The following is an 11,280-nucleotide window of genomic DNA, read 5'->3' as shown; positions in this document are numbered from 1 at the left end:
TCGTCGTCGCGACACCTCAGTTTGGCAGACCAGATAATCTTATGATAAGTTTCCCTTCAAATTGAAATGGCCAGCCATTACTTAAGCCTCAAGACGTCACTGTCATCCTTCACCTACCGATCGTCCTGCTCCTACCGGTTTCTCCCATATCTGCCTCAATCATTCGTCAGAACTTTGGCTGTGTCTCTTCACTCTCCTCTCCGAAAGCTTCCCTCCCGGTTTGTGGATTTAGACGTTACGAAGAAAATCGAGGAAGAAGATGTTCCATCTTACGTCCCAGAAGATTACTACCCAGTTCATATTGGGGAGGTATTCAAGTCTAGATACCAGGTTGTGACAAAGTTAGGATTCGGAGTTAATTCTACAGTTTGGCTGTGTAGAGATCTTAGGCAAGGATTTAAACTACATCTATTGAACCAATCACAATGATTTCTAATATTTTAATAGGAAACACCGATATCTGACGCTTAAAATACGTGTTCGAACCAAAGAGCATGAGCTTGTGGACTTACAGAGTGATCGCGAAATCACAATCAATGAGCATTTGACAAGTAATCCCATCGACCATCCTGGGAAAAACATGGTCCGAAGTGTCATTGACTCATTTGAACTCACTAGTCTTAATGGAAATCACAAATGTGTACTCTATCAACTTCTTGGAATGAGTTTCACTGAGTTTCTGAGACTTCTTCCTCATAACAAGTTTCCAAAAGATCTTACTCAAAGAAGCGTACAACTCCTCCTCATAGCCCTGGATTATTTACATCAGTGCCATGTAGTTCACACTGGTAAGCTCTGGGTGATAATAGTGGTCCTCATGTAGTGAATCAATGCTAATGCGCTGTCAGATATTTCACCAGATAACGTACTCCAAAAGATTGAAGATGAATTAATCATTTCCCAGATTGAGAAAGGGCTGGAACAACCCATTGCCCGAAAAGTTCTTAGCAATCGTACTATCTACAAATCTCAACAAATGCCTTTGAGTACAGGCCCACCGCTTCTCTGTGATCTTGGGGAAGCTAGACTTGGTACCCAGAAGCACAGAGGTGATATTATGCCTGGAATTTACCGCGCACCAGAGGTGATTTTGGGAATGGACTGGGATTCTAAAGTGGATATTTGGGCGATTGGTGTTATGGTAAGTGTATTTCCATAACAACGGGGTTGAATCTACCCGCGCAGTGTTGCTTGACCTTATGATGGGAATGTTTTGGAACATCCCACATGTTAGGTCACACCACTTGGCTGGAGTAGCAAAGACATTTCAAGTCAAGATTAGATGCCCTCTACAGCTAGGCTATGAAAAACCTAAAATTGAGCTAACTTTTATCTAATCTACCTAGACGTGGGATTTTCTTGAAGGCAGTCATTTATTCTTTGCAAAGAAAAATCGAATGCTAGATGATGAACAGCACCTTGCAGAAATGGTTTCACTTTTGGGGCCTCCGCCTCTAGAATTCTTGAAGCGGAGTGAAAAGTGTTATCAATACTGGGACAGTCAAGGTATTGCACTGAAATCCCTGTGCTCAGTTTTGTTCTGCTCAGTATTATTATATAGTAATAATCTGCTGATATTACTATAGGAAACTGGAGAGGCTCTGTTCCGATTCCTGATCAATCTTTCGAAATCCGTGAACAGTGGCTTCATGGAGAGGATCAAGCTCTTTTCGTGAAGTTCTTACGTAGGATTTTATGCTGGATACCAGAGGAGAGGCCTGCTGCAGAGGAGCTGGCTTTCGATGAGTTTTTGATGCAGCCACAGGCTACGGCATTCTCGGCAACATCGACTGAGATATCGACGTAGAAAATTTGTCTGCTGTTCTAACTATATCAAGATGTGGTGGATGTTTTCGGTGGGCAGATTAAATCGTTCCTGGCACATGAAATCTTAGAGCGGATCGCCTAGGCAACTGTAATCACATGAACCCAATTTTCAACACTGTCAACACACAGTAAAGTCGTTACATTTACTACCTGGCACACCTGTCTGTTGCACTTATTTCTAACAAAAACACACAGGCGCAAACTCTAGTACCGAGTCCTCTCCGTAGGGGCAACCAACAATAAGATTGAATTTCTTGGATTGTCGCCTCTAATACGAGACTCTTGACGGCAAGCACAACTAATACAACAAGCATTTGATCAAACACATTTCATGATGTACAGACGATGGACAATGGGCCTCACTTTACAGAGAGCCATACTTTCAACGTAAGTTCTCCTACGCTCTGATGCAGTTAATTGACTTAGGTTGATCAGAAAACACTCCAGGTCTCCTACCCCTCCCGTCGTCGGCCCTAAATCCGAGTGAGACGAACTGTCAGCATCTGACTTTCTACCATGGACTCTTACTATGAAATAGCGCATGATGTAATCTCACGAACTCCATTCCAGCAGTGTAAATACCACGTGAACTCTGATTAGCGATAACTGCACGTCAGCATCGCCAAAGAGACAACATCCATGCAACATGCTGACTCGTCACCGAACCCACTTTATTAGAGCACAACGTGGCGATGAGAGTTCAAATCTGTGATCAAAGGAGCTATCTCGCACAAGTAGGAGCCGACAACAAATGACAATGGAAATTACTCCCTTCAGTCGCGGTAATATTCAACCTCCAGAAGCAGATCCCAGCCCTTCTCCTGGGGACTTTCTCCAAAACCCTTTGTCTCTGACCGCCCATAATCCAATGGCCAAGTCGGTATCGTTCTCCTCACTGCCGTTCGAACTTCGCGAGCAGATATGGCTGTACACGCTTCCACCACGACTGATATATTTACATCACCATGAAGTGTATCCACTGCAGCCTGAGAACCTTGAGATTTTAGAGGAGCAGGGACTGCCGACTCCGAATGATGAGGAGAGAACGACTTCCATTATATTCAATTATTTGATCTACTCTCACGCTACCACGCCAGCAAAAGCATATGCACTGTATGCCAAGGAGATCATTGCGTCCCTTCAAAAGAAAGGAAACGAGCGTTCTCATGATATGCCATCGAAGTGGAATTTGGAGAATTTTAAATTCAAGAGTCCTGGACCCCCAGTCGCGTTGAATGTTTGTAGGGAGAGCAGGGAGATTGCAATTCGAAAGGGATATGTTCTGGCGTTCAAACCAGTCAACGTGGGCACGGAAACGGGAAAAGGTATCTGGATCGACTTTGAGCATGATACCATCATGTTTAACACAAAACCTCAATTCGAACTTATGCATAACAGAACGGAACTGCACGAGTTTCTTCGGCTGTTTATGCATCATCTTCCAAAGGATGTGTCCCAAATCAAAAATCTTGCTCTTCGAGGAGACTTGATCAGTATCCTGGAAACAATGAGGAACTGTAGGGAAGAAGTGATCAACGGTCAAGTTTCAGAGTGGCAAAGATTTCCGGGATACTCCAGTTTAAGACACATTTGGGTTGATGATGAATTTCATATTGATAGTCATGAAATGCAATCTATGCAGGCGGAACCCCTGGCACCGAGTCCTTTGTTCAGGGGCAATGAACATGCAGTGGAGGAGTTTCCGAGAGCTCGTTTGGTTCGGAATGATAATTACGCGAACCCCCCAAGTTGGCCATGGGGCGTGCCATCCTTTAAAGTTGTTCGAGGAGCGGCTTGGAAAGATCACTTTTAAAAAGGTGTTTCTAGAACAAAGTTTGAGGTGGACCATGGTTGAGGAAGGATCGGACACTAGGCTTAAACTTCCTGTCATCATGCCTGGTTAATTGAGTGCATCTTCGAGCTTCATCCATTCATTCGTTTCAATTTTGCCAAAAGAGCGTTGCGATATCAGAATCGGGATCTCCAAACCTTCCGACGGCTGAAAGTTCCATCTCGGAAATTCCACCACCAGTTCCTACCAGCACAGTATATACACTTTTCTTCATGTCGTCCATCGCATTCCTCGGTATGGCGACAATCCATTCATAGTCTTGAAATCTTAAAACGACAAAGTGGCACCAGCAGATCCAACAACAGCAGACTTAACACTCCCACTCCTAAGAAGCGAGTAGCTATACGGCACACTCTTCAACGTACCAGCAAGAGCAGTGTTGCTCTTTCCTCCAAAGTCATTGCCGCTTTCAACAGCATACCCATCATCAGTGCTATACAAAGGCTTGGAGACGGTGCCAGCCCAGACGTTGGATTGGACGAGGACTTGGGCTCCCAAGCGGGTGTTGATGCCGTCGGCGCAGTTGAGGAAGTAGGAGTTGTAGATGTGGCCAGTGCCGAAGCGGATGGATGGTGTGCGGGAGTTGATGTTGGACCAGTAGCTGGGGAATGTTAGTTATGTTTGAAGTTTGAGGATGGTAGGGCAAGGTGGTACACGTACTTGTTGTTGTAGGTCACGCGCAAGTGGCCGGTATCTTCGGCTTTGTTGGAGTCGGAGTGTCCGACCAATGATGCCTTCCAGTGATCGTGGATGTATGAGTTGGAAACGGTCACGTAGTCAGCAGCGTGGGTGAGCTGGTTGGGAAGTCAGATTTTGGGATGCCTAGAAGTAGAAACAAAGTGGTGTCTTACGTCGATCAGACCATCATAGTAGTCCTTGTCATGGTCACGATCCGAGGAGACATCGCAATGATCAATCCAGACGTTGGTGGAGAGTTCTAGTTATCATCAGCTCTATGCAGTTCAAGTCAGTCTGACATCACTTACGAACGCCAATAGCATCTCCATTGTCAGCGAGAACTTTCTGGATTGTCAAGTTCCTGATAATGACGTTCTTCTTGCTCTTGACAATCCTGTTTGCTATCATTAGCTAGTGCTGACTTATAGCCAAAATTGCTACTCACAAGCCGAAACCAATCAATTTTGCACCAGAGTTCTTCCCGATGATGCTAGTATTGCTTCCAACCTTGACCTGAGAAGCGCTCTGTGAGATAGTCCCTGACACAATGACTATCTTGGCGCTGTCGCTGGACACTGCAGCTGTGAACTGAGCGTAAGTGGAGACAGTGGTTGTAGTTCCTCCTTTACCGCCGGTGGTGCCTCCATTCAGACTTTATTGTATCAGCGTTGCTTCAATTTTATACAAGAGGAGCCAGTGTATTGTCGAGTTTTGGTGGAGTAATGGGGCTCAGATAACCGCTTACCTGGCATAGCCGTTCGCGGCATCAGTGATAGATGCACGCTTGGCGAGATTCACTGGAGCAGCGACATCTTCATTTGAGGTCGCAGTAGGAAGAGCATTGGTAGCCGCGGTCAAAAGACCAAGTGCGATGAGAGAAAACTTCATGATGCTACAGAAAAAACGAGGTACTTTGGACAGTCGGATCTGAAAGACTTTTTGAGGATGAGAGAAGAGTTCAGACGATGTAACATCCTCTATTATATACTCAATATACCCCCGATATCTACAGACCAATTTGAAAAGTTCGAGAAGACATTCAACCATTAGATGGAATATTATAGTCCGAAATTGAGTTTCTCCGTGTCCATCTAGCAGTGATTCTCTAGGTCACACTCATCCATCCTCCATCCCCTTCATTAAAACTAACTCACACCATCTCCTCATTCAATCTCGTAATACCGGCTCGAGGACTGCCCGTTCCAAGTCAGCTTGCCCCGATCACGCATTCCGGCATCGACGCTAGTCCATGCAAGATGTGCCGGAAAATAGGGTTAAGCTTTAGGATCTGCGGCTCGCCACGCCAAGACCTGTATATTATCCTGTGGAGAAAAGGGGTCCACGAATTGGAAGCGAACTTTCAAGGGCCGCCAGGGCACCCTACCAGTTTGGAGTATATTGACATACGGGGAAACGTGGGCTTGGGGTGTATTGACATACGTACCCCGCAGTATTGAGAGGTCCCTGAATGCTTGTTCTGGTTGGTGAGTAGCGGAGGATGGTCTGGCAGATGGCGCGTATCTTTGGTGGGGGCGATGAACGGTCTGTGTGTTGTCACGGAATCAAATTCTAGTGATTGGAACATGTAAGAAGCCGTAGACATTTGTGTTGTTTGGGGAGAGCCGGAATTAACTTTCCTCGAATCAGTGGGAGCATTCGTTGCGTCTTCTCATGTAGAGTGTACATCATCGAGTGCTTTTTCTGTCCCACGTTATATGTCACACAGCGAATAGTGTACACGGAAAGGCTAAGTTCGTTTATCTGCTACGGTGAAACAGCAATATCTGTTTTGAGTTCTCAAGACAATAGCGAGAACAACAGTTTGCTGGCACACCCCCGTTTAGCTTCGATCTGTACCGCGATATCCAGCGACCCACAAGACACAGATATCGAGTTATACTCATCCCATCAAAACCTTGACTCCCCTCCCACTCGCGACAGGAATAAAATAATCAGCTACAGGTTCAACATCTTCTAAGGTTGTGTCAACCAGATGCATATCTGGAAAGGACATCCACACCTTGAAAATACATAAATACAATTCTGCATAGGCCAGATTGATACCCAGACATTGTCTGGAACCTTTCGTAAAGCTAACGAGATACTTCGATAAGCGAGGGTTCTCGATCCAGCGCTCTGGCCTGAAAGTGTGCGGTTCCGGGAAGGTTTCTGGGTTCAAGTGCAGAAGAAGGGATGACATGCTGACGGGAGTCTAGTTCGGTCAGCTGGTGCTCCTCAAGATGAGTGGTAAGCTTACTGCTGCTGGTATCACCCAATCCCCATATATCAGATCCTGGTCCGGGGATACTCGTTGCAAGTGTGCCGTCACTCCAAAACCCAATCTCAAACCTTCTGAAATTACCCCACCAAGATATGGGAGCTGTTCCAGCTGGGTTGAAGTTGGATGACCTCTACAATCTTTTGACATTGCATTTAGCTCATCTTTCAACTTGTCGTTTATGAGGGGGTTTGCGAGTACGTAGTAGGTTATGACAGACAAAATCCAGGCTGTCGTCTCTGTACCGGCTCCGATAAGTGCAACGCCTTCTTGCATGAGCCGATTGGAAGTCTTCTCCTGTGGGGATAAATCGCTCGACAGGATCTCGTGGAAGATTGTTCTTCCAGAAAGACTTTTATTGTCTCCCTTCTGTTCATGTATGGCTGCCTCGCATTGTGCTTGGATATCCTTGTGCAAGTTAGCATAGGCGATTCAGTATCGGTAAGATACAAATATACTTCTCGGAAGATGAGGACGTCAACAACTGTTGGAAATAAACTTCGCATCACCGAGTGCGGAAGTTTGCTCATCCAAGGCATGATCCAAGGGACTTGTTTAACAATAAATCCCCATTTTGAAATACCCTTCAACCCGGCTTGGACATGAGAATGAAATCCTTTCGACGTTTGAACGTAGTTGTAGCTGTTCCCGAATGCGTAGTCTGAAATGATGTCCATCGTCACACAGCCCCATGCTAACGACATTGTGACGACAGTGTTTGTGTCTTGAAATTCGCGTAGTCGTGTAATTAAGCCATCGATTGTGGATTCGATCAGAGGCTCTAGTCTCGTAATGCTCGCTTTGGAGAAAAGTTTGTTCATGGGCGTTCGACGAAGTCGGTGTAGGTTGTGGGAAACTGTTGCAACCACAGCACTGATCTAAGTCAGTCGTAGTTTCAATAACATGTCATACTCACTCGGGGATTCCGAATTGGCCACACAGATATGGCCATTTGTCTCTTATTTTAGATCCTCCGACATATATCTCATCATAAAACTCAGGGTCATTAATATGAATTTCCCATGGATTGATTCGGACGATCGGCCCTAAGCTCGGTGAGCGAAGACCTAATGAGTAAGTCGAGTTTCTTTTATCTTACCGTATTTCTCATGCATCTCTCCGATCTTGAAAGTATATTGACCCCCTGCTACGATATCGTAGTACATCTCATACAAAAGTGTGGCGGCAGCAATCTTTGGACCCGGAAATTTTGCCAAAGGGCTAAAGTAGAGTCGCCAAATCACAACGTAAGTCGCAGAGACAATATACAGCAACAAAAGCGCCACGAGGGTTGCAGTCATGATGGTCATACTTGCGAACTGTTTTGCACCGTACTCGGGCGTACAGTTATCCTTCGGTCGAAGTCGTTCTCAAATCGTAAGAAGCAAATTCAGTTCCTCACGACAAAGAAACGATCGGGGGCTCAACATCAATTCTGGAGACCCACTGCTATTTGTGCATGTCAGTGTGAGATAATATTAGGGTGCGGTACCTCGTTCCCAATGGAGAACACATGGATGCAACCAACTCGAAGCTCCATCCTATCATGCTGCACCAAACATGAGAAATGGCAATCAATATTTCGACCAAGGATACACCGCATGCCAAAGCAGGGTACCTATCATGTACTCGCATGTTTTTGGCAGCTCGCTTAATGCATTGCCACTAATTCACTCACAAAATAACCACATTTGACCACGTACTCACAATGATTGGTCTTTCACTTGGTTGATCTCCAGCGGCCCTTGCCGCGATGCCGGCAGCCACAATATTGAAAATCTGCAACAGCAACGATCAGCGGAACCTTGACTGTAGGCTTAGTCTTTGCCACGTATGGACCATCCGGAGATCGAGCCAGTCGTCTCTCAAATAAAAAAAGTTCAGTGCTATCTATGTATGCTGATGTGGCGTGAGCCTCTTTGCGTTCTGTGTTTCCGCGTGTATGCAAGTCTATCCTAGCCAGCCCCAATGCTTCCCATCACCAGTAAATGCACCTGAAATGCACCAAAAGAGCGCCCAGAGTGATACGCGCCAAGAGAAATTCCAAACGCTAGGCATCAGGAACCAAAACGCAAAATCCCAACCTCACAAACGATCTTTCGCCTATTCGATGCTACGCATCGGAGTCCCATATGCATAGTTCTGAGCTCCTTTTGAGTAGTCTACCCCCTCCTTTCGCTTATGAGTCGCTGGGTAAAGCTTGGCACGTCTCTCGTAGTAGGCATCGTGGAGATCGCCTTCGCTCATAGAATTGTACGTGGCGTAGACGGCTCTGCGGTCTTTGGAGCTTGCGTTGGGACCACTCCGGTGAGCGAGGGATGAGCCGAATATCATCATCTCGCCTGAGATCTAGTCAGCTAATTATATTCAGAAAATAAAGTTGCCTTGCTTCGAAGAACGAAGATGGGGTGTAAGAGAGACTTACCAGCTTTCATCTCGACCGGGGCCCACTTCTGAGCTGCCACCCATTCTGGAGTGATGCAATTATCACTGCCAATTGGAACGTCCATTTTGTGACTTGCTTCAACGACTTCAAGGCAGCCGTTGAGTGAAGCGGCATCATCGGCAGTAATCAGAATAGCGAGATGCTGGAGCTTCTTAAAGTCGCCATAGCCGGTTCGATCGATGTGAGGTTGGAAACCACCGGAGCCGGCAAACTTGAAATTGACTAGAATATGTTAGTGTTGTTGGTGTTCTTAGCTTGGGTTTATTGTGGAACATACTTTTCTCCTTGAACAATAACATCTCGTTTCCATTTAATTGCTCCAGAATACCGGAAAGCATTTTACCACGAAGCAAAGTTCCGAATCCTTGATGGGTGTTGGCGAAGTTCTCAGTGCGACATAGAACCCTCTGCCCTGAAGTATTGACTTCTTCATAGGGAATATATGAGCAATCCATGGTGCGGGGAAGGTCATGGACTTCTTGAACCCAGGTTTGAAGCTGGCGAGTTTCCGTTGCCGAAAGAGAGTCTTTGATGATAAGATAGCCTTTTTCTTCAAAGAATGCCAATTGGCTTTCACTGACTCGATATGGGTGTTCCATCCTTGGGGAGTTGTGGAGGACAGATTTCGAAGACGCGTCGACGAGTGTCTCAGCTCTGCTTATTCGACCTGAAAGCACCTTATGACGCTTCTCCTCGACTTTAGTGATCACATTGCTCCAGTGAATATCTTCGACATAGATTTCGGGTTTCATTTCACTGGTAGGCTTGGGACGAGGGTGAATGCAGCACAGTGTTTGACCCATCTTGGCGGATGTTTCTGCAAGTTATTCAATAAACAGAGAACTGGATGTTTTGATTGATTTCTCTCCGTCGACATCGACATAGGGAGAATATATAACTTGCCCTGATGAAAGGACAGTGTTCTTTGGCACATATCACGGGTTTTGGGGGTCAGCTGAGTAACAGGAGCAGCGATGACGATGCAGAAGGGCGGAAGACGTTACGATCGCAGTCAAGCAAGTTTCCCATTAACTGAGCCGAAAAGGGGGCCAACTTAGGATTCATGGGTTCGTGAATTTCTTTTCCCACAATGCCTTTTACTTGAGCTTCGTGTTGTCTCTTGTAGCTACGCTTCCTTCGAGCGATATTCAGGATGACATAATCTCGCATTTGCTGCCAGTCTTCGCCCGCTGCATCGTCAGTCAGCATCCATCCCATAGCTACGGTACAGGAAAGAATCAGCAATCAGCTATATTGACAACACTGTGTCTCTTTGAATAAATGGTATACTATTGCGAAACAATTGTACCCCATTGAACTCCAAGAGCAAAGAAAAAGAGACTAAAGGCATGACTAACTGCTTCCGAAAATAGCCTCTCGAATTGTCATATCGTGCAGCAATTGGGGGCAACGGGAACAAGAACCCCCACAATCGTATTCCGGAAGAAAGGGGGCAGCCACCACGATGATAGTATTTTGGCTTAATAACGTCGTTGTCTCTGACTGACTGATCAACCCCCAGGCTTCCATCGCTTATTGGTTCGCGGGGTAATTCAGGGGTATTTACTAAGAGCGGGAGCTAATTAGCGAATCTAGTGTTTTCTTCTGCCTCGCTGATTCTCGTTGATGTCGCCAGGCTAGGAAGTCTATCTCCGAGCGAGTATGGCTTTAGGGTAGAGGGATCCTTTTTTTTTGACTATGATTTTGGGGTGATTGGCTAAGAGTGTACATGTCTTGCTGAGCACCAATTCGCAGTGCACTGGAGGGGGGTAGAAACCTTACAGAGGCATGTCCCTTCTCCAAGCAAAAGAACTCCAGATATCACTGAAATGTTCTTTTCCAGTACGTTACATAATCATCCTATCGAACTTTGGTCCAACATTGAGTGTGATCTGATCATAGCATATCGTGAAGTATTACCCCTCATCCCGGGAGAAAATTCATCTCGAGGATTACAAGTAACGCCTCTAAACTACAAGCGTGCGAGATGGAATGCTATTTCTCTATCCGATTCGTTGTGCGGGTCTTGAGCCTCTGAGATTTGCCCGAAGCCATAATTGGTAGCCGATTCACCTCATCCAATCCAGGGTATGAAGTAAGGTCCGAGGCGATGCCACCCGTCATTCACACTCCGGCACGACCGCTCTCTGCATCCGAATGAGCGACTAGTGAATAAGCCAGATAATCAAGGGTCCATAG

The 11,280-nt window shown here is 46.0% G+C and overlaps 5 protein-coding genes across 6 annotated transcripts; 2 read left to right on the top strand and 3 right to left on the bottom strand.

Moving 5' to 3' along the window:
- Window positions 1–66: 66 nt before the first annotated feature.
- ONS95_006349 (uncharacterized protein) lies at window positions 67–1,807 on the top strand (the record flags this gene model as incomplete). The annotated part of the gene is made up of 5 exons (XM_058499809.1): window positions 67–389; window positions 448–788; window positions 849–1,141; window positions 1,347–1,506; window positions 1,587–1,807. 5 exons carry the CDS (start codon window positions 67–69, stop codon window positions 1,805–1,807), a joined length of 1,338 nt encoding a protein of 445 aa, XP_058350853.1.
- A 771-nt stretch (window positions 1,808–2,578) lies between these two features.
- On the top strand, window positions 2,579–3,640 carry ONS95_006348 (uncharacterized protein; the record flags this gene model as incomplete). The annotated part of the gene is made up of 1 exon (XM_058499808.1): window positions 2,579–3,640. One exon carries the CDS (start codon window positions 2,579–2,581, stop codon window positions 3,638–3,640), a length of 1,062 nt encoding a protein of 353 aa, XP_058350852.1.
- A 306-nt stretch (window positions 3,641–3,946) lies between these two features.
- On the bottom strand, window positions 3,947–5,245 carry ONS95_006347 (uncharacterized protein; the record flags this gene model as incomplete). The annotated part of the gene is made up of 6 exons (XM_058499807.1): window positions 3,947–4,280; window positions 4,340–4,473; window positions 4,531–4,616; window positions 4,666–4,751; window positions 4,803–5,009; window positions 5,103–5,245. 6 exons carry the CDS (start codon window positions 5,243–5,245, stop codon window positions 3,947–3,949), a joined length of 990 nt encoding a protein of 329 aa, XP_058350851.1.
- Window positions 5,246–5,282: 37 nt separating this feature from the next.
- ONS95_006346 (uncharacterized protein) lies at window positions 5,283–8,201 on the bottom strand. Of its 2 annotated transcripts, XM_058499806.1 has the most exons (5): window positions 7,735–8,201; window positions 7,552–7,681; window positions 7,094–7,508; window positions 6,615–7,043; window positions 5,283–6,569 (listed from the first exon to the last, which is right to left on the bottom strand). In XM_058499806.1, exons 1-5 carry the CDS (start codon window positions 7,943–7,945, stop codon window positions 6,258–6,260), a joined length of 1,497 nt encoding a protein of 498 aa, XP_058350850.1. In that variant the 5' UTR covers window positions 7,946–8,201; the 3' UTR covers window positions 5,283–6,257. The 2 variants fall into 2 exon arrangements, with proteins under 2 accessions (XP_058350850.1, XP_058350849.1); XM_058499805.1 differs by having other exon boundaries at window positions 7,094–7,681; window positions 7,735–8,062.
- A 537-nt stretch (window positions 8,202–8,738) lies between these two features.
- On the bottom strand, window positions 8,739–9,884 carry ONS95_006345 (uncharacterized protein; the record flags this gene model as incomplete). Its single annotated transcript, XM_058499804.1, has 3 exons — window positions 8,739–8,977; window positions 9,061–9,303; window positions 9,359–9,884. 3 exons carry the CDS (start codon window positions 9,882–9,884, stop codon window positions 8,739–8,741), a joined length of 1,008 nt encoding a protein of 335 aa, XP_058350848.1.
- Window positions 9,885–11,280: the final 1,396 nt, after the last annotated feature.

This window comes from Cadophora gregata, assembly GCF_030347475.1.
Source record: "Cadophora gregata isolate MNR1 chromosome Unknown scaffold_17, whole genome shotgun sequence".
In the NCBI taxonomy this organism is placed as follows: Eukaryota; Fungi; Ascomycota; class Leotiomycetes; order Helotiales; family Ploettnerulaceae; genus Cadophora; species Cadophora gregata.
The sequence above is the reverse complement of the archived record's forward strand: the minus strand, read 5'-3'. Positions and strand labels throughout refer to the sequence as shown.